At 40.6% G+C, this 22467-nt stretch overlaps 1 protein-coding gene across 2 annotated transcripts; it reads left to right on the top strand.

Annotated features, from left to right (window-relative positions):
- Positions 1-1756: 1756 nt before the first annotated feature.
- On the top strand, positions 1757-7311 carry LOC147640318 (protein BREAST CANCER SUSCEPTIBILITY 1 homolog). 2 transcript variants are annotated; one of them, XM_086779165.1, is made up of 13 exons: positions 1757-2015; positions 2164-2217; positions 2380-2450; positions 2548-2661; positions 3480-4282; positions 4378-4491; positions 4654-5235; positions 5331-5431; positions 5505-5688; positions 5805-6041; positions 6171-6336; positions 6491-6609; positions 6692-7311. In XM_086779165.1, exons 1-13 carry the CDS (start codon positions 1948-1950, stop codon positions 7052-7054), a joined length of 2976 nt encoding a protein of 991 aa, XP_086635291.1. In that variant the 5' UTR covers positions 1757-1947; the 3' UTR covers positions 7055-7311. The 2 variants fall into 2 exon arrangements, with proteins under 2 accessions (XP_086635291.1, XP_086635298.1); XM_086779172.1 differs by lacking the exon at positions 6692-7311 and having other exon boundaries at positions 6171-6412; positions 6491-6611.
- Positions 7312-22467: the final 15156 nt, after the last annotated feature.

Raw genomic sequence — 22467 nt, forward strand, 5'->3', positions numbered from 1 at the left:
TGAGCGTCTTAAATTGCATCGTTGTATTCCGTCGAAACCCGCGTTGAAATAAGCATTGAAATAGGTGCTGGAAAATACAATTATTTTCGACGCTTTTATGGACAGTTATTTCGACTGCTTTATCGATGATATGATATCGACGCTTTTTTCGACGCGCATATCGATGCTTTTGAGGATTTTCTATGTTCAAAACTGTCGAAAAAAGCGTTGAAAATCAATCCGCTTGTAATAGTGACACACACACACATGCGGCCTACTATGTCGTGTGTAATCTATATTATGCCATATAGATTCTTATAAACCTACTATACAAAATATGTGGCATAATATAAATTACAAAGTTAGTGCACATACAAAATACATGCCATTCAAATCACCAACCCACATAACCTTTTATCACACTTTAAAGGCAACAAACATGCAAGGGCACACACACTCACACACACATGGACAAAATGTATGTATGTACACACTCTCTCTCTCACACACACACCCACACTCACAAATTGAATTCAATCTCTCTCTCTCACACACACACACACACACCCACACTCACAAATTGAATTCAATCTCTCTCTCTCTCTCTCTCTCTCTCTCTCTCACACACACACACACACACACACACACACACACACACACACACACACACACACACACAACACATAAACTTTCAAATGTGGCTTAAGGAGATTCATCAACACACACACATGGATCAATTGCTAGCTTGCATGCACAAACCCGGTAGTATAAAGCATTCTATTATAGTTCTCAAGCATTAGGCTTGCACTTGTGTTTACATCCATCCTTGCTTCTCTCCTCGTATGCAAGGTTTATAATAGACATGTCGAAAGGGTGTCAGACCCGTGGACTACTCATAAACTTCCAAATGTGGGTTAAGGAGTTTCATCAACACACACACACACACACACACACACACACACACACACACACACACACACACACACAAACTTCCAAATGTGGCTTAAGGAGTTTCATCAACACACACACACACATCAATGGCTAACTTGCATGCACGAAACAGGCACTGTAAAGCACTCATAAACTTCCAAATGTGGGTTAAGGAGATTCATCATTAGTTGTGTTTACGTCATAGAGATTGTTGAGTGGGTAATTATTCATTGAAAGGAAACACGAAGCACAACATCATTGCAAAACAAAAAAGGATGTTGAAAAATCCTTTGCCCATATTGATGTGTAAAGTTGTGAACATCCTAAGATCTAACGTGCCCTTTAACATTTTCGAAATCCAAACAATTCCTCCTAGCAAAATCACTTCTAAGTTCTTTCTCACAACCCCACATAACCTTTTATCACACTTTACAACAAACTCATTCAAAGGCAGCACACATGCAAGGACACCACACACACACACACATGGTGGTGTATGAACCATGTACATATTTGACTTGGTTTGATCTCTCTGTTCTTCCAGTATGTACCATGTATATATCTTACTTGGTTTTTAACTTTGAGAGTTGGTATCATTGAAATTTGAAATTTGTTAAATGACCACCTACTTTGCTAGTATGTGGGCGTTGCACTATCTACACTACGATTATGGTTAGCTTAGATTCAAATTTTGAGTCTCAAAGTACCCCTACCAAGCACACTAGTTAGTGTTTTTTTTTTTGAAGGCCCCTTTGTAGAGAGCCAACAAAAGCCGGGGAAAATTTTCAAATTTCAAAAGTTCCATTTTTTTCACAAAATTTATGAGCTTCGTAGCATGTTCACCTCCACAGCCTTCTGTTCCTCGTCTTAGCAGCTTCTTTTTCACGAATTCGATTGGCTTTCCTTCCTTCTGTTCATCACGTCTGGTCTGCCTCTTCGTCTATTTCTACAAATCAAATCTTCGCTTCCTTACTACGTATCTCAAATTCAAACCGTTCTGTGTTTCTCGCCACTGCCTTTCTTCCACCATTGCCAGCGATGGCCCTGCTGGGTCCCGACATCCATCAGCTCGATCGCCTAGGCCGCGAACTCAAATGCCCTGTCTGGTGCGCGTTCACAACCCTAATAACGTAATGACAGTTCTTTGAGCGCGCGGCACACACACACACACAGAGAGAGAGAGAGAGAGAGAGAGAGAGAGAGAGAGAGGTTGCGAAACTGTTGATCTGTCATTTTACATATTATCATCTGCAGCTTGAGCTTATTCAAACATGCGGCTTCTCTCTCCTGCAACCATACCTTCTGCAAGTACGCTTTTCTTAACATACCTGAATCAAATTAACACACAATATTTTCGTTATTCTAGAATTTGGGTTTTATTTGATCTCTCCTTAAATGCATAGCACATGAAATTAGCCCAGGATTAAAACCCAATAATCATTTCCTCATTTCATTAGTTTCTTTAACCAGGTCTTGCATTTTACAATCTATGAAAAGAAACCCATCTTGCCCAATATGTAAAGTTCATACTACTCGAAGAGGTGCGGCCAAATTGTGATGTTAATACCTTTTAAATGTGGAAAACCACAAAATTGTTTGTCTTTGATGTTTCCCAGGATTTATTCTCTTTATTTGCAGAAGTCAGAGTGGCTCCTCAAATGGACAATTTGGTTGCAATCTATGTCAGCATGGAGAGTGCTGCTGGTTTGGATCCAATGGCATCTCAACTTGCATCGGCTAATGTGGAACCAGGCAAGTGAGCAAGCATCAATAAGGTTCCTAGGTTGTCTTGTAATGTAGTCTGTTATTCAGTTTCCTCTCTGCTTTTGGAGCTGTGTCTTACCTCCTGAATCCTAATGCATGGTTGTGTTGTACAATAAGAGTCACATATGTACATGTGCACGTTGAGTATCCATGTGTATGCATATGCTCTTGCAGATTGTGTGTTCATGTCATGCAGGTTTAAGAGGATGTACAGATGTCCTTATAGAATGCACTGCAAGCTTCTGCGTCTATGTGCTTGAGTATGTGTGTGGATAATCTTCTACTGCACATGTTTCTCTATAGATTTTTGTTTTATAAGGCAGGGTCTACATGGCACATATGTGCCCCATAAACTTACAAGGAGAATGCTTCTGTCCCTTACTTCCTCCTTGCTCACTCTATGGAGGCTTTTTCCACTTCCTTAGGGCATGACCTTGGAAGACCTAGTATCGTAAATTGCTCTAGGTGTGACAGCGACCGAGTACTCCTCTTAAGGAGCCTAGGTATTGTGGGACTTGCTGGGAAGTGGGCTCACATGTAGATGCCTATGCATGTGCCAACATTTGCTTATTTGACTCTGCGGGTGCACTTTAGTATGCATGCTCATATTGTACGCTTGTGTGCATGCATTATCTTCTCTTGCATGATCCCCATGGGCTTCCCCCTCAACAATACTTAAAATGACACCATAATCATGAATTGTATTTGATTCATTCAAAGATTCGATTCCTTTTTTTGGTGGCATAACCCCCCACAGTTGCCCCCTCCAAACAGACATCATACATCTTTTGCATTTGTTTTTGCAGTCCATGCTACGTCCACTAAAGAAGAAGGATCTAAAAGTAGAAATACACTTTCAAACATCACCAACAGTGAAAGGAGGTCTCAAATTAAATCAAAGCGAGTGCTGAAATCTCCAGAACACCCATTCAAAGGGTTAAATCCACCTAAAAAGAGGGTTCAAGTCCCTCAGCCATCTTATTTGAGTGGAGAATTTGGGTTAAACAAAGATGACATCCAATTTACCCCTAAGTTACACATATCTGATACATGTGGATTTACAGCTGCTAGTGATGGTACTAATTTAAGCAGGAGTGAACAACTGAATGATAAAAAGGCTTCCCCAGATGTTCCAGCTGCAGCAGTAACTCAGCTCTCTGCTAAGGGCAGAAAAACATACAGAAGGAGAGCAAAAAAGTCAGAAGTTTCAGCTGTGCAGTCATGCAGCACACAGGTCAATAATTCAATTTCTGAAAATGCAAAGCAAACACAAAAAGATGCAGCTATCCCTGCAGAGCTTCATCTTTCTAACAATAGGGAAGCAAGAAGAAAGAAAGCAAGAGACTTTGAGCCATTCAATGTGCTATCGACACACAGCCCACATGCTACCAATGCTGAAATTGAAATCAACAGAAGGGCCATGCCTGCAACAGATGACAGCAGCAGCAGGCGAAAGCTGGATCCTTTCTTTTGGTTGCGAGATGAGAGCTCACAGGACACGGATGCTGTTCAAGTCACCCAACTGACACAGACTCAACCAGTGATACAGCCCAACTTCAGTGATCTGAAAGACAGTGATGATGATCTTAGCCTGGACAACAATGAGGAGGTAGAGTCTGTGGTCTGTCTTCCTATATTCAATAGATATTAATCATGGCACTATGTTGACAATGCTAAAGAAGTAATCTCCTCTTGTACCTCCAGGAAGTTACCAAGTGTGTTGGCATTTGCGGAGCTGATAGTTATGAGAGTGATGACTTTGACTGGACACAGCAGCCCTGCTCACCAGAGCTTAAATGCAGCCCAGCTAAGGACAAGGTATTCCCTTGGACAATTGATGCTTAACTGTAGTTTGGTGTTGTGAAGCTCCTTGCATGCCTCACGCCACTTTCTATGTTGAATTGATGTGAAAGGATACCGTACACGACATATAAAACTGGGAAAGCTCTTAGTTCTTAACCTTCTGCCCCTGTCATGCAGAGTTTTCATGAGGATATTGTTATCGACCTGCCACTGGAAGCTGCTCAGCCTGCAACTGAAGGGCTCTTACTTGATAGTCAAGTTGCATGCGGAAGGCATTCATTAGACAAGACCTCGACCAAATCCCCGCTGGAGAGTGCCCAAGAAACTGCCTCTATTGCCAAGAAAGCACTGAATACAGTTTCTAAAGAAAAGAAAGAGTTGAGAAAGTCTGGTAGAGTGAAGTCATACTGTGCGTCATCTGGGGGGCTTGTGCGCCCTGTAGAAGAAGTCAGAATCTCTAGAAATGTGACTTGGGGGTGGCGACTAGGCCTTGTGGGTTGCTCCAGCCATCGCCAAACCGCTTCAACCAAACCAAGTTACCTTCCTGGTGAGACCAAAAACACTGAAACAAGTGCCAATCGTAAAAGAAAGGCAGAGGAGTCTAACAGGCTTCCCAAAAAGAAAAAAAATTCTGACGAAGTTGAATCTGATGGTACCAAAAGAAATGGTATTGCATCCCAAGATTTGGGGAAGGATAAAGATGCATCAGAGATTCATCAGCTTGTGTGTGTTTTCTGCAGAACCTCAGAACTCTCTCAGGTATGGTGTTATGGTTGAAGGCCCTTTCCTAGCGTTCACTATATGATCATTCTGAAAAGATATATCTTGCAGTTATCATGCAGGCTATGTTGCAGGTTACAGGTCCCCTGATGCATTACAACCAGAATGGAGTTCCTATGGCTGGACCAAAATCTGATATACAAAAAGTTCATGTGCATAGACACTGTGCTGAATGGTAATGCATGCTTTGTCCTATTTATGTTTATTTCTGGTCTGGATTACTGACATTGATTGCAACTTGAGTGCAGGGCGCCTGATGTTTACTTTGTAGATGATGTAGCCAAGAATCTTACAGCAGAGGCTGCAAGAGGTCTCAAGATAAAATGCACCAGTTGTGGTAAGAAGGGGGCAGCACTGGGTTGCTGTCTAAAACATTGCAGAAGGAGCTACCATTATCCATGTGCACGTGCTCTCTCATGCAAATGGGAAGAGGTAAGGTTTAAACTTGCACTATATACACTGAGTTTGCACTTAATGAGGTTTTTGGGCATTGTCATGCTTCACCTCCTCTTGACAGAAAACCATTTTTTTCATGCCTTGAACTGCAGGACAAGTTCATCATGTTATGCCCTGAACATGCAGCTGAGAAGTTTCCCGTTAAGAGCAAAGGAAAAGCATCTCCAAGGGCTGTTCAGAACCCTAGCAGTAAACGCCAGGCTCATATAGCAAGACGTGCAAGAAACAACCTAGGGGTAGATAATGGTGGAAAAGCCTCCTCAAAATGGTCATGTGGGACAGCTTCTAAATGGGTCCTTTGTGGGTCAGCTCTAGACACTACAGGAAAGGTAGGATAAGACAATGCACGTAGGTCCTTAACATCTGCCTAACGTAGTGTATTGCCAACATCATTATGTTGGTGTTCATGAAGCTTTGCATTGTACCTGATTAAGTTATGCCAACCCTTGTGAGTGCAGGAGCAGCTGGCTGCATTTGCAAGGCTCTCAGGTGCTACAGTCGCCAAAGCTTGGAGTTCCAGTGTGACCCATGTGATTGCTGGCATCAATCAGCATGGTGCTGCACGCAGGACATTGAAGTTTTTGATGGCGATTTTGGCAGGAAAGTGGATCTTGAAATTGGATTGTAAGGGCCGGCATACTCTGCAACTCTTCTTGACTGTCAGCAGATGTTGATGCTTTCAGAGAAACACACCTAGAATGTATGCAATCTGATATTCTTTGGTTATGTCCGCTGTCTGTTATTCAACTAACATATGGCTACTGCTCACATGGAGCAGGGTTGACAGCATGCACTGAAGCAGGGAAACCTGTAAGTGAGGAACCATTTGAAATTAATTTTGACATCCATGGTGCGGCTGGAGGACCAAAACAAGGTCGATTGCTAGCAGCTGACAAGGTTTGTCAACCTCTGGATCTCGTGTATTAGCTATGAGGAGTCCTTAGATATTGAAAGGCCTTTTCTATGTTGCTCTGTGCAGGCGCCCAAGCTGTTTGAAGCTCTGCAGTTCTACTTCATGCCTGACTTCCTGGGCTCTTACAAGGGGGATCTGCAGGCATTGGTGGTGGCTGGTGGTGGTGGTGTTCTTCACAGAAAGCCAGTAGTCTCAGTAGAAGATGTAGGGGAAAAATGCACAATTGTTGTGTACAACAGTGAGGCCCCAACTAGCATTGACAGTAACGTTGACATAGCAAAGCTTATGAACAAAAGGCAGGCAGAAGCCAGGGAGTTGGGCACCCTGGTGGGTGCCAATGTTGTCCCCCATGTTTGGATTTTGGACTCCATAGCTTCCTCTAAGGTGCATCCTTCGGAATCAACTCACCATTTCTATGATCTGCAATAGTCCCATCTTACTCTAGCTGCATTTTGCGTCATAGCCGCTAAGTTAGCTTGTTTTGTATCACCTCCAGCCTTGCCTGTTGTACAAAGAAGGCTTGTATTATAACATCTCCATCCATGAAAGGTTATCTTGGTTGTCCACTCTTACATGCTGAGGCCTGGTTTACAATTTAATGGCTTCAGTCAGTCCTTGTAAAGGAACACTCATATGCTTTGAGAAATATTTATGCTGAGAAATATTTATTAGGGTTTATTGGTGGTGGGACTTTTTTTAAAAGTCCCACTCCTGATTATTAGAGTTGTGGGTGTCAATGTGATGTATGAGTTATTTGATCCCATGAGTAATGATTAGGTTATTTTTTACACTCGATTAACCAACAAGAATGTAGACCATCCCCGGCCCCTCCCCCCCCCCCCCCCCCAAAAAAAAAAGCTTAGATTGTATTCTTTGATCTGGTAAACATTATTATTGGTATATGGGAGGTGTGACATCCTTGACCATGCACACGTATACACAGATCATTTGTTGGTTGTTGGGTTGAACCAGCACTAAGCTTGGGAGGGAGACGTGTACCACCCTAGAATGAGGCCTTTGAATTTCTAAACCACCTTTTACGTTGAGCTACCACCATACACATCACATACCATGCATGGTACCAATCTACAAAGCTCACCAATCAAGGGCTAGTTTGCACATAGATTCACACAAGGTGGCTCAGCATATTGAATTATGAGCCCACCCCTCCCTTTCAGAGGGCTTGGGGGTGCCATTTTAATCCATACATATATTTATGGCACACCCTTGGTCCATAGAGCATCTACTCATGTCCATGTTGAAGAATAAAACTTGCTTTTCTCTTGAAGAGCTCACCTCTATAGGGACTTGACTAATTTGACATTTTCTTCTCAATTATCTAAACTTGTTCAAGATCTTAGGTCCTTATTTGACCTTTGAGAGTGATGTCTTACACAATTGAGGAGTTTGTGAATTGAGACAACAATCTTAATCCTAGTGTTCTACACACTATTACATAATCATCCTTGACACTTAATTGGCTTACTCCAAATCATGCAAAATTACGAGGTCAAACTTGGACTTACTTTGGATAAGTTCCTTGTTAAATCATAATAACATCTTTGTGAGTCATAAAGGTTGATACCTTTCAACAAGATTTTGAAGTCACACTTGAATCTTTTTCATATGTTTATGTTTCCTCAAAGCGGTATTATTATTTATATTTCTCTTAGTGGTTTTTCCACATTCACACATGCATGCCCCAACCAACCTCACAGAGAAACAAAACATCAAGAATCTTCTCATTCAATTGCCTTTGATCTTCTCATTCAATTGCCTTTGATCTTCACATCAAAGAAGTACAGATAAACAATTCAAACGTTTCCAATTGTAACAAGGTTTGCATTACTTTGTGGATTTTCTCACATTCATTGTCTTACTCCACGAGTATGTCCATAGTTGGTATTTCTAATATGTGTTTCTCAAAAAAGTCATAGGCTTAAAAGCTTTTTTAAAGTTTCTTGATTCCTTTAAAATAATCGCCACACGATACGTGTCAAGTCAAAAGAAGAAATAGTTCTAAACTATGGAAAAACCCTCAATCATCCACTTGTACAAAGATGTCCTTTGATTGTTCTCCAACAATGCTCACACATTTGGATTTGAGAACTTTTACTTTAAGAAATTGCTATAATAAATTTTAACAATAGAGAAACTACTCCTTGAATTCCTCTTCCCTTTTAATCTTCTTACTAGATCTAGAAGCAATGAAAGGCAAAACCTTCTTACGAGATAAGGACCTTTGGCATTCACATAGATTCCATCAGCCTACAAAAGTACTTCAAAAATTAGTCACAATGTGTGGAGTTTGGCAACACAAACTATGTCATGATGCTGATGTATTCATCAAAAGTGTAGAGAAGTGGCTAGCAATGATGATCAAGTGATGATCCACACCTCTAATGATGAGCATTTTCTCAAACAATAGTGAAACATCAGAGCCTCATTTTTTGAGCCACATAAATTGGAACTCAAGGTATAGTTTGATAATTGAGATTACCAAAATGTACAGTTTTATCACTCTTCTTAGTAGTTACTTTTTGTATTAGGTTACTTGAGGTGTATGTAACCACCAAATTATAATGGTTATTGCAATTGCCTCATTTTTTGAGTCACATAAACTGGAACTCAAGGTACAATTTGACAAATGTAGAGTTTTACCACTCTCAAATCTTAATAGTTAGTTTTTGTATAAGGTGTATGCAACCACCAAATTACAATGGTTATTGCAATTGCCTTCACATAATCCATAGTGCGAGCAGTTCTAATCACCATTGACAATTGTTCAAGAGCCTATATGGACCATGTCCTCAAAGGTGATTAGGCAATGGCCATGCATGTAGAGCACTTTTTCATACTATTAGCAAGTTTGATGGAGGCTTGGACCCTTATTGAGATTTACAAATACTAGAAGTGGAGTTCTTCTCTGAAGCTACAATTACTTTGATGGTCATGATAACGGGTTCGAAGAAATTGCGAGTGGCCATAACTATTGGATATGGCAAAATTTTATAATAATATTTATCATTATCTTCTTACCTTTAAGCATGATCTTTTTGAGAATAGTTGTGGATCTTGAAGTAGGGAAGTTGAATGTGGGTGCATATTTATTCTTTTGTGTTTTTTTAAATTTATACTAGGGTAGCCGATGCTTAATGGGAAGGATCATTGGGCCAATTCTTTGTGCCTTACAGTACCAATCCCAATATTTTGGATCTTTGATGCTTAATGGGAAGGAAAACTGGATCAATTCGTTGTGCCTTATAGTATTGATCCCAATAATTTGGATTTTTGAGGTATTTGATGCATCATTGGGGTTCATATCAACCTATGATGGTATGAAGTGTCTTGTCTACTAACCCATCTACCATGTGAAGAAGGCAGGTATTTGATGCATCATTAGGGTTAGAGACTCATATCAGCTTGTGATGGTGTGAAGTGTTTTGTCTACTTAAACCCATCCACCATGTGAAGAAGGCGGGTATTTGATGCATCATTGGGGTTAGAGACCTATATGTTGGTCCAAAGTGTCTTGTCTACTTATTCCATCTCTTATGTGAAGAAGGTGGGTTGTTTTACGTTCACTTGGCATACTTATGATGGAGGGTGGAGGCAAGGTGGAGGCAATGGGTCGAACCTCTGCTAGTTCATGCTTTGTGTTTCTTGTACTTCATAGTAGTAAGGAGAGGGTGGAGGCAATGGGTCTAACCTCTGCTAGTTCATAAGTGCTTTATGTTTCTTGTGTTTCTTGTACTACATAGTTATTCCTTACCCATAAGATCCAAACGTTAGAGATCTTTAAAAGCTTGAATCTCATGAATTCCCCAAATTATCTTTGGTGGGCCACAGGTGAAATTTTTCTCTTTTCGATAGGAGAGTCAATAGGTGAAGAGGGTGTATTGACTATTGGTGAAGAGGCCTCTAAATTTGGATTGTAACTCTAGAGCTATTTGTGGGTTAGTAGTGTTATTCTGAGGAGGCAAAGAAGAAGGAAAATCAAAATTTAAAGAGAAGTAAGGAAGCACGTGAATAGGATAATTACTAGTGGTGAGTGCGTGAGAAGGTAGATGGTCCACAAGTGGTTGTGCTGGCTAATTGGGAGGACGGACCCAATTTTCACATGTCTCTACTGATGTGGAACAATAGGCTTACAATCTTTTAAGATCAAACCATGTGAGTAGGTAGATGGTCCACAAGTGGTTGTGCTAGTTAATTGGGAGGAGGGGAACCCAATTTTCACATGTCTCTACTGATGTGGAATGATAGGCTTACAATCTTTTAAGATCAAACCATGTGAGCAATAGTCTTTGTATGTACGTTGACTACAATAACACAATACCATCATCACCCTACATAAATTGTATGTCTCAATAATAATACAATGAGCCCAAATCTGTCATCTCAAATGACATATGTAATTCAGCCTTGATGAGGCTGAAATATTCTCCTCATTAGGGTTTGTGAGGAGCAACATGTCATCAATGTGTAAAATGATGAATAATAAACAATTCTTACATAGAGGGCACTCGTACAATTGGACTATTATTGCAATTTGCAACTAAATATGAATTTATTTCTCATACCATGCTCTAGGAGCTTAAGACTATATAAAGCTTTTCTTAGCTTACATAATTTAGACTCTTGTCCCTTCTTAACACAACGACGAGGCTGAGATACATTAACCTCCTTGTGCAAATCACCATTCAAGAAGGCAAACTTGATATCCAACTGATGTACATTCCATCCGTGAAGCACTGCCAATGTAATAATACACCGTATTTTACTCATAACGATGAGACATGGGAGCAAAGTTTTCATCATAATCTATACCCTTGTCCTAAGCATAACGTTTGCAACAAGCCTTGCCTTGTAGTAGATCAATGCTACAATTAGCTTTATGCTTAAGTTTGTAAACCCACTTTGTACCAACAATGGCCTTTTACCATAAGGAAAATTTGCCAAATACTAAGCGTCATTTTTTGAGAATTGAGTCGTATTCATCTTGCATGGCCCTATATATAATGATCATTTTCATGTGCTTACTCAAAGGAAACATGTTTCTCTTCATTGAATAAAAGCATGATCCTGCATGATGAGAACTTACATGTGTCTTGCAAGGCAAAGGAGTAACTAATTTGTAACCTTGTCATATATGTAGCCATTTTGGTGTACGCTTGCATGATGAGAACATGCATGTGTCTTGCTAGACAAAGGAGTAGCTAATTTGCTATCTTGCAATGTTTGCAGCCATTTTGCCATTTTGGCTGATCATTTTCTTGTGCTTCCTCAAAGAAAGCAGGTTCCTCTTTATTGAATATATTGGCAATGAGAGCATGATCCACAAAAGAGTTAGATACATGATGAGAACATGCATGTCACTGTTCGGTCAAAGACTCAACACTTCAGTGGTTCTCAATCACATAGCCGGTATCACCTAGCTAGGATATCTGATTGTGCCCAATAGAGTAAGGTGGTAAAAATTACCCATAATACTAATTGCATTATAAGGGAATGTCTGGAAGTTAATCTAAATGCCTAGAGTCCAGATCACCAATCCAGACAGTTAGAGTGTATACCAGTAATCGAGATAGTTAGAGTGTAGACCACCTTCCATAAAGATTGCAGCTAATCAAAGCATGCACGCAGACTTAGCTAAATGAACTTAACAACCTTTTTTGGACACATCATAATACACACCTTAATTGGTCATTGCATTGTTTAATCCAGATAGTACATATGTGGTAGAAATCACATGAACACCATAATACAACAGTGTCTTAGGCAATTCTCTAATGCCTCTCCTATCAGGATCCCTCTATCTCCTAACTGTGTCAACCCCCACTTCCTCACCTAGCATTCCTTCTATTCTCTCCCATGAGACCCGTTTCGGAAGTTGTTACAATTAAGATTATTGGCTTGGCTCATGAAACTTTGATTTTTGGTCAAGAATAGTTGGCACTCATTAGCGTGTGAGATTGTGGGGTCTGTTCTCCCACCAACACTTGGCATGCCGAGTGGACCCTTCTCCTAGCCCTTGAACTGGAGGAAGAAATTTTTTGGAACCATATATCCAAAATCATTTATTTCCTTTCCTACCTTCCTCATTCAATTCAATTGTCTCATTGATGCCTCTATATACAAAGTCAATCTTCATTCTGGCACTGTATTTGGGATTGTAATCTCTTTTTGCGCTTGCTTATTAGGGCATGCCCTAAGCCTATTTTCTCATTAGGTCATGCCCTAAGACTATTTTTTCTTCTGGTCTCTTGGGTTATACTTTTGTTATTCAGGTGTCTAAAAATCTGATTTGTGCTTTGCTCTTTACATGTCCCTGACACAACCATTTGTGCAGCAAAAGCACCTGGCTCTCACTATTATGGAGAGATGGTATAATTAATAAATTTGACTTTTAGACTCTCTAGTTCTCTACTTTTTCTACCAATATTCCAAGCCCATCCATATGGAGGTCTTCCAATATCTTGGGAAGGGCTTCTCCTTGTTTCCTCTCTTCTCTTTTTGGCTAGAATGACTTGTTGGTGAGTGTGGTACTAGTGGTATCACTCTTTACATGGGCTTCTTATAAGAATATAGCACATTAGAAAAATAGATAGCAAAACAAAGTGCAATAGATAAATAATGGAGAGAATTTAAAATTTTGAGATAGGTACAATGGGATGGTACTGTCCACCCGTGCGCTATCAAGTAGGGCTTAGATGGCGATCTAGATAGACTTTGGATGGAGGATGTACGAAGTGTAGAGGGTGTGGAAACATTGGATGCCTTAGCTTGTGATGACTATGTCCATATATAGTGCTATAAGTGGTGTGGTAGTAGGTGCATACACAACGCGGGAAGTTATATATAGACAAGGTCACCGCCCTTAAAACGCGACCAACCGACCACTGTTCCTCACACTAATAATAAATCCATACCATTGGGATGGGAGAAAGAGCCCCCAGAACCCCAAGGGGGGTTGCTCACCCTTGGGACCCCCTAGCCAGCTAATGCTTAAGCCCCTGACTATCTCCTAACCATCAATGGTTAGGATAACAACCCCATCGGCATCTAAGTTGGGGTTCCCACCACAAAATACGTGTGCACCAATGGATTCTCCTCATAATGTGGGCCTTAAAAATGTGCACCAAATATTGATGTGAGATACATGCTGAGAGGTGGGCATAGAGTGTATACTAACACCCCCCCTCATCAATGTCTTCTTGTTGAAGACATATTATGTCCTTGGCCCAACAACAAGTCGATGAATATGCCAAGTGAGATGGTTGTTCCCAAGAGCCTTGGTGAAGATATTAGTGCAATTCTCGTCTATAGAACAATACTCTAGTTCCACTATCTCATCCTCAATTAGCTCTTCCATATAATTATATCAAATCTCAATGTGCTTCGTTCGAGCATGAAACACAAGGACCTTGGCAAAAGCCATGCAATTCTGGTTATTGCATTGCAAGGCTATAGCCCCACTAATCTAAACTCTCATGTCCACTAAAATCCTCCTCAGTCATGCTGCTTCATAAGCAGCAAAACAAACTACCTTATACTCATCTTTTGTAGAACAAAATGCCACTGCTTCTTGGCTAGTCCAAGAGAAAGCACCAAAACCAAGCGAAAAACAATATCCAAAAATTTATTTCCTAGAATCACAATCGTCTACCTAATCTAAATCACAGTAACCCATAAGAGTGTACACTATAAGTGATGTTGTACTCTCAAGAGTACCTCTGATGTACCTAAGTACTTGCATCCCTTGCTAAAAATTAAACTCCTCACTTGTTTCATGTAATTCCTAATGTCTACTAATGGTGAATAATCTTTTGTAGAAATGTTACGCAGTCAAACTACACAGAGAGGGAGAAGGCCTGGCTCGGCTCTAGTTCACCTCCTAGCCGTAGAGTAGAATGAGAAGTCCCCCATCCTATCGGGCTGTATATAGTGGCCTACCTTTCCACACTAGCCCAGACACCCGTGGTGCTACGACCAGACGTCTCACTTACCGCCCACTCTCTGCTGGCATGCGTACTCAGAGCCAATCGTGCCCTCATGTACTCACTACGGACTACGTGTGACATTACCTCCTCCTTAAGAAGAGTTTTTGTCCGCGAGGACAAACTCTCAAAAGTTCTTGGTAAGCGAACTCAAGCATTCCCACCCACATGGATGCTTCATCCTCTCTATCTTTCCACTTAAACAAGTGCCTCTCATTACACAGTATGCCTTGTGTTCCGATCTCTAAATCCGAGAATCCTCTGTGGAAGAGTCGTTGGTTTAATAAGCTCCACCAAAACGCTTGGAGAAACTATGTTCTCTTTATGATCCACAATTTTTTGTAGTCTATTGACGTGAAAAACAAGATGAACTTGAGAGCTCTCTAGCAACTCAAGTTTGTATGCTAATCCACCACCAACCTTCTTAAGGATTTTAAAGGGACCGCAATATCTAGGTGAAAGTTTTTGACACTTTCCCATTTTTAATGTCTCCGACTTTGCGAGACTTTCAAAAATACAAAATCACCTTCTTCAAAGGTTACTTCTCTGTGACCTTTGTCTGCATACGTCTTCGCACGATCTTATGCACACTGCGTATGCTATCTTTTGTTGCGTGCACCATATCTTGCATGTCTTCAAGGAAATCCTTAACAGACTGAATCTTTTCCTTCTATATCCCTATGGTTAAAGGAGATCTCAATTAGAAATTGTACATCAACATGAATGGGCTAAATCCAGTTGTATGTCGAATTTTTTAAACTATTATGCAAACTCTAAATGAGGTAGGTACTCCTCCCAATTTGATTGCTTTTTACTGCATACGCTCGAAGCATGCTTCTAACACTTGGTTGACTCTTTTTGTTTGACCATCAGATTGCAGATGGTGCCGTACTCATACTCAGAGTAGTGTCCAACTTTCTGAAGACTTTCCTCTAAAAATAACTATTGAGCTTCCTATCTCTATCATAAAATATATCTGCGGGTGGGCCATATAACTTGTAGAGATGCTCCTAGATAACTCAAGAGTTTTGACCTCCTTTTTAGAAGGTATAAACTTGACCATCTTGGTCAATCTGTTAACCACTACCCAAACCGAATCATTCCCTTGATTCATTCTCGATAAATCCACGATGAAATCCATGGAAATACTTTCCCATTTCCCTTTGGGAATGTCCAATGGATGAAGCAAACCTCCAACCTTGAGGCGCTCATGTTTATTGACCTAACACTTCTTGCATTTTAGCACAAAGTCATGGACGTCCTTAAACAAACTAGCCAATAAAACTATCTTTTAACTAGTGCATAGGTATTTTGTATCTCAGGATGACCAGTACTTAGACTATCGTGGCTTTCAATAAGAATTTAGTGTCGAAATCACCAATAGGTGGTACACAAACTCTACCTTTCTAGAGATGGTACTCGTGTCTGTACTTTTTCCTTCGATGAACTTTATCACCCCCAAATGAACCAATGTCAAATGGTTGTGAAGGGTCCACCGTGGATCTCTACATCTTGGTACATAACCCTAGAGACTCGCCTAGTCTCTCCAGACTAGTTCGTGCTCTTATTCTTGTGGACTAGCACTCCTTTCCAAACGAGGAAGGTGTAGGCTGCTGGCACGTGCGCACGCGTACAACAAGCCATACCTATAAGAAAACAGGATCATGCTGACAAATACCATGTAGTGAATCCAAGAATTTACTTTTGATTACAGTGAAACTCAGCTCACTCACCATCGGCATGCAACTCAGCGCATCTACCACTACGTTAAACTTACCTTTTTAGTAATGGAGTTTTAGGTCAAACTCTTGTAGGAGCTCTGCTTCACCGAGCTTTTCTACCCTTCAAATCATTTTTACTAAAAAAGCCATTTTAGACTTTCATGGTCCGTTCGGACCTCAAAAGTAGTGCCATACAAGTAATGTCACCATTTTTTCAGAGGATGAACAATAGCTAGTAACTCTCGCTCCTCATAAGCCGAGTAGTTACGCTGAGCTTGGTCAAGCTTTTTGCTTTCAAATACAATAGGCATCCCCTTTGCATTAAAACCAGCCCAATGGCATCCCCACTCATATCTGTCTCCACTACAGATCGCTCATTGGGATCCACAATACTCAAAATAGGTGCTGTTGCATGGCCACCTTGAGTTTCTCTAAACTCAATCATTGGGTATCCTCCCAATGAATAGTTTTATCTTTTGTTCTTAACTGATTCGTTAAGGGGATTGCGATCTTCATGTAGTCCTTCACGTATTATCGATAAAAGCCTGACAATCCTAAAAAAATTTACAGTTCTTCTAGATTTCTCGGCTCAGGCCATTTGAGAATGGATTCCACCTTCTTAGGGCCCATCCGCATTCCTTCTGGTGCGAATATAATATGGCCTAGGTAATGATTTTCCTTAGCAAAAAATGTGCATTTGCTTTTCTTTGCAATAGCTTGTTTTCCTTAAGCAATTCAAACACCAAGTGTAAATGCTTCAAGTGTTCTTTCCTCGACTTACTATATATACAAGTATGTCACCTAGGAAAACTACTACGAATTTTCTTAGATATGGACGTAACACACCATCCATAAGCATCATAAAAGTTGTTGGCGCATTCGTCAAGTTGAACGACATGACTAAGAACTTGTAATGTACAAAATGCATCATGAACGGGGTCTTGGGAATATCATGTTCCCTTATTTTTACCTGATGATACCTTGATCTAAGATCAATCTTAGAAATATACCACGCACCATGAAGTTGGTCAAACAACTCATCAATGCATAGCATGGGGTACGTGTTCTTAATCGTAATCTGATTAAGTGCATTATAGTTAACGTATATTTGCATAGATTTATCTTTCTTTTAACCCTTTCTTCACATACTAGGCTAATTGCCGTCCCCTTTGCATTAAAACCACCCCAATGGCCTCCCCACTCACATCTATCTCCACTACAAACTGCTCGTTCCACAATACTCAAAACAGGTGCCATTGCTATGGTCACCTTGAGTTTCTCAAAACTCCTTCATTGAGTAATGAATAGTTTTATCCTTTGTTCTTAACTAATCTGTTAAGGGGATTGTGATGTTCGCGTAGTCCTTCACGTATTGTCGATAAAGCCCGATAATCCTAGAAAAAATTATAATTCTTTAAGATTTCTCGGCTCAGGCCATTTGAGAATGGATTCCACCTTCTCAGGGTCCATCCACATTCCTTGTGCATATAATATGGCATAGGTAATGAATTTCCTCAGCAAAAAACGTGCATTTGCTTTCTTTTGCAAATAGCTTGTTTTATCGAAGCAATTCGAACACCAAGCGTAACTGCTGCAAGTGTTCTTTCCTCGACTTACTATAAACAAGTATGTTGTCTAGGAAAACTTCTATGAATTTTCCTAGATATGGACGTAACACATTATCTAGCCAAACGACATGACTAAGAACTCGTAATGTCCAAAATGAGTCTTGAATGCGGTCTTGGAAATATCCTGTTCCCTTATTTTTACCTGATTATACCTTAATCTAAGATTAATCTTAGAAAAATATTGCGTACCATGAAGTTGGTCAAACAACTCATCAATGTGTGGCATGGGGTGCTTGTTCTTAATTGTAATCTGATTAAGGGTGTGGTAGTCTACTTGCATCCACATAGATATATCTTTCTTTTTAACCCTTTCTTCACATACTCGATTTTGACCCAGGGAGCACTTCAATGCTATGGTCAATTCCTCTTGATGGTGGAGCACCATTTTGGCAAGTCTTCAGGAAAAGCATCCCTAAACTCTCGCAATAAAGAACATAAAGTAGCTCTGTACCTATTAGTTTTTATCGACTCGGTTTCTGCCTTGGATTGTTGTTTTTGTTCACAAGATGACAAGACAATGTTTAACAAACAAGGTCTTTTCCAAGGCTAAATAAGTTTTCTCTAGTTTCAATGATAGAAACATTAACTTTATCACTTATTTCATCTACGGAAATAACAATATTCAAACTTGTTTCATCTACGGAAACAAAATGATGTAGTCGGTTACAAATATATACCTTGGAGATATAGTCGGCATCGAAAGCACGCCACGACCAGTGTCCACCCTCCCTTCTTTGCTCATCAGAGCCCCCTTGCCCCCTATCACCCCAAAAGAACTTTCTTTTAAAGCTCAAACCACCCCTTTCCTCTCCTTATTTACCAAGACCCGATTTAGAATGACCCAAAACATCATCATAAATCTATGCATATTTAATGGACTCATTGAAATCTTTTAGTTCCTTGGGCTCCACAAAAGCCATAGTCCGGGTGTAATCCCCTCGTAAACCCACATAAAGTTTGGAATTCATCGATCCCTTTCAATTTAAGCACAATCTTGCGGTAGTTAGATATGTATTGGGTGAGAGAAATGCCACACATCGAGCATTTATCCCCAATAGCAAACAGTAAGGGAGCAAGAGGGCAGCCCTGCCTCATAGACCTATTCACTTCAAAGCCCCCCCCCCCCTCTCCCATTCAACAATAGTTTAGAGTGTCCTCCCAAGGTAAGAGTGTAAATACAAGTAACCATCCTAACGCCAAAGCCCAGCTTATCAATTATCTTGGCCACAAATGACCAATGAACCCTGTCAATGGGCCTTCCCTAGATCAAGTTGCAATAGTATGCACTTCTGATGGGTTTTCAAGGCCACATCCCTCCCTAGCATGGCGACATAGATATTGTGATATATTGACCTGCCTTTTATGAAGCCATATTATCTCTTAGATATTTTTTTTTGAAGAACAATGACTTTGGTTACGATTTTATATATAACAGTCATCAACAAAGTGATGGGTCTCTAGTGATGGTAGTTTTGCCAGCCCCTCTTTCATATCCTTATCCAAGTTACCAAAATTAAAAGCCTCTCTACACACTTTCCATACCAGGCCATTTAAGGATGGCCAAAAGGCAATGAATAATTCAACAGATAAGCTATCCTACCCAGGGGACTTCTCTATCCCCAACTTTAGAAGGGCCACCAAGCTTTCATCTGCATCTACCTCTCAAGACACTTGGCCTTATCAGTGTCCACTCTATTATCAACCAATCCTAATAGCTTATTCTCAGCTTTAAACCTTCTGCATGAACAATCTTCCTTCAGGCTAAGGGTAGAACGAAAGAATTCTACCCATTTTTTGGCAATCAGATCAATTCCCCCCCTAACCCTTGCCCATTTTCATCTATAATCCTTCCCATCACGTCCCTAATGTTTTTCACCTTAGCGAGTCTCAAGAGATGTTTGTCAGGTTTTATTTTGTTATTAAAAGTTTTCCATTTTAGCCTACTTTTCTCTCTCCTAGCACTTTTTTCATCCTCACATTTCAGGCCTGCCTGGCATTTGAGATACATATTAGTTTCTTCTTCTATGAGATTCCCTACTTGTCTCTTTTTTTTGCAGAGATTCCATCAATTCACTCCACCTCCTCCTTTCATGTCTTCTCTCTTCAATTCTCAATTTCCCAGCCCCCCTAATTATACCTTGCATCTCATTAGCAAAAGATCTCCAAGATCCTTCAAAGGTTCCTCTCTTTTTAAGTCTCCCAATGGCCTCCTCATCAGTGTAACAAATAAAAAGATCATCCTTGAGTAGCAAATTGTTGACTCTCAATTTTCTTGTGGGGGGAATTTGTTCAATTCAGCCTCCTCCCAATTAGTTATGTGCCATTCCCATATGGTCAGAGAGAGCAGTGCTAGAATCAACTATCATCTTCAAAGTGTGAGGGACCCAGATTGCTTGTTGATTAAGAAAGACTCTATCAATCCTAGATGATGAACCAAAATATCCTAGGCTAAAGTAAGTATGCCCAAGGTCAGACCCCCAATCACCCATATTCCACCCATCAGTCAATCCCATCTTTCCTCTCACTTCTTCCCATCTCCTCTTCTCATAGCCCATCAAAATGGTACTCCCCCCACACCTATCCAATTGTTTTTCAACCATATTAAAATCTCCCAAAAGGATACAATGACCCTGAATATTTAGATTAGCAATCCATTCCCACATTCTACTTCTAACCTTATGGTTGTGCGCACCATAGATATTCACCCCACCCACATCCTTTCCCCATTAACTTGGATCTCGACCACCAAAATCCTACCATTAGGATGATTAGCAACTATATTAGGGCGTAAATTATTTTTAATAATAGTGATCACTCCATTATACCCCCCATCACTCTCCTATACAACACAATCTAGTCTTTATACCTATCCTTCCTAAAAGATTTTAGTCCAAACAAATTATACTCTTGAATAACCATAATGGAAAGTCCCCAATCCTTGACTAATACCCAAAAAGTAGAGCTCTTTTTCCTATCCTTAATCTCTTTAAATTCCATGTGCAACCACTAACTTTCATTGACTTACTCATGTTAAGGCTGTTTCTGGGACCCTGTCCACCTCCTCATCATCATCTTTGTTTAGTAGCATCTTTTTGCATCTCCTTCCAAGCCTCTTCCACTGCCAATTGAACCTTTGTATAGATGATGTGCCACTATCCACATCCCCTAGAGGGCTAAAAGGGTTTAAGTATACCAGAGGACTTAGATTGCTTCGAGACTTACTCCATGTAGTTTCTTTCATAAAATCAATTTGTTATGGGTCTTTCTCGCCTCTTCATTAGCTTGCCTGAGATTAGATTTCCCCTTAGTTTTTATCCAGGCTCCCTCAACCTACCCCCCCCCCAGCTAGAAGTCCCTTTCCCTTCTTTTAACACCTTTGTGCTTTCCTCTCTATCTTTAGCAATACTATCCCCATAGGTTTCACCTATCTTCCTCTCCTTGCTTACTAGTTTTTGCATGCACCCCTGGTACAATTCTTGGCTATATGCCCATAGCCACCACACCTGAAACAAGCTCCTAAAAACAAACCAAACTTCAGGCTCAACTCTAGCTTTCCAAGTCCCCCTAAGTCTACCTCCCCAAGGTTTTGGGGGTTTCCACCATGGTGTTCCATGTAATACACAATATTTGCCTGGTAGCCCCCTCCTGCTTCATCTTTTGGAAGGTATAGAATCGGTCCAAGTGCACATGAAATCTCACCCACCAATGTAGGTCTAAGCCAGGGAAGCAAGCCCACTATTTCTACCTAGACAAGACAGGCTTCTTGCAGGCTTTTATTCACATAAAAAACGGAGGGTCAAAAGGAATAGCATGCACAAGCCTATGCCCCATGAATAGTGGCACTTTTGCAAATAGCTCAGAGATGGCTTGCCCTTTAGTGAATAGTACATTGAAAAACCCCTTGCCTAAGTAAAACACCTGAGAGACTACCTTGTCATGAAAGATGTCTTCTTGCAACCACTTTAGTGAACAGTACATTGAAAAACCCTTTGCCTAAGTAAAACATCTTTCATGAGACTACCTTGTCTCATGAAAGATGTCTTCTTGCAACCACTTGCCAATATTAGCTTTGTATGGGGCTTACTAGAACAAAAAACAATTACACTACACATAGAGAGAAACCCTACCTGACTCCTAATCAGCTCTAGGGAGACTTTCATGCATACCTTACACGCCCTCGACTTAGCTTGTTGTGTCTAAGCGCTGAGCCTTGCTGCTGCAATCTAGTTGGGCAATATCTTCTTTCTCTCCCTCTCCCCATCTTCTTCATCATATGTAGGCACTTCATCCTCCAACTCTAAGTCCCCCCCAGCCCTGCCAGAGCTCTCTGCCACCTCCTGCACCCATTCCCTCTCCATCTGGGTCGCTAGTGCATGCACATGCTAGATGTCACCCGCCCAATGTACGGGGGCATGCACCTCACATGCTTTAAGTAAACAACCATATCCCTACATCCCCGCTCACACATCTCTATTGCCTCTCTATAGCTTTTC

Source organism: Cibotium barometz, chromosome 3, assembly GCF_041138505.1.
Source record: "Cibotium barometz isolate CiBa-2024 chromosome 3, ASM4113850v1, whole genome shotgun sequence".
NCBI classification, from domain to species: Eukaryota; Viridiplantae; Streptophyta; class Polypodiopsida; order Cyatheales; family Cibotiaceae; genus Cibotium; species Cibotium barometz.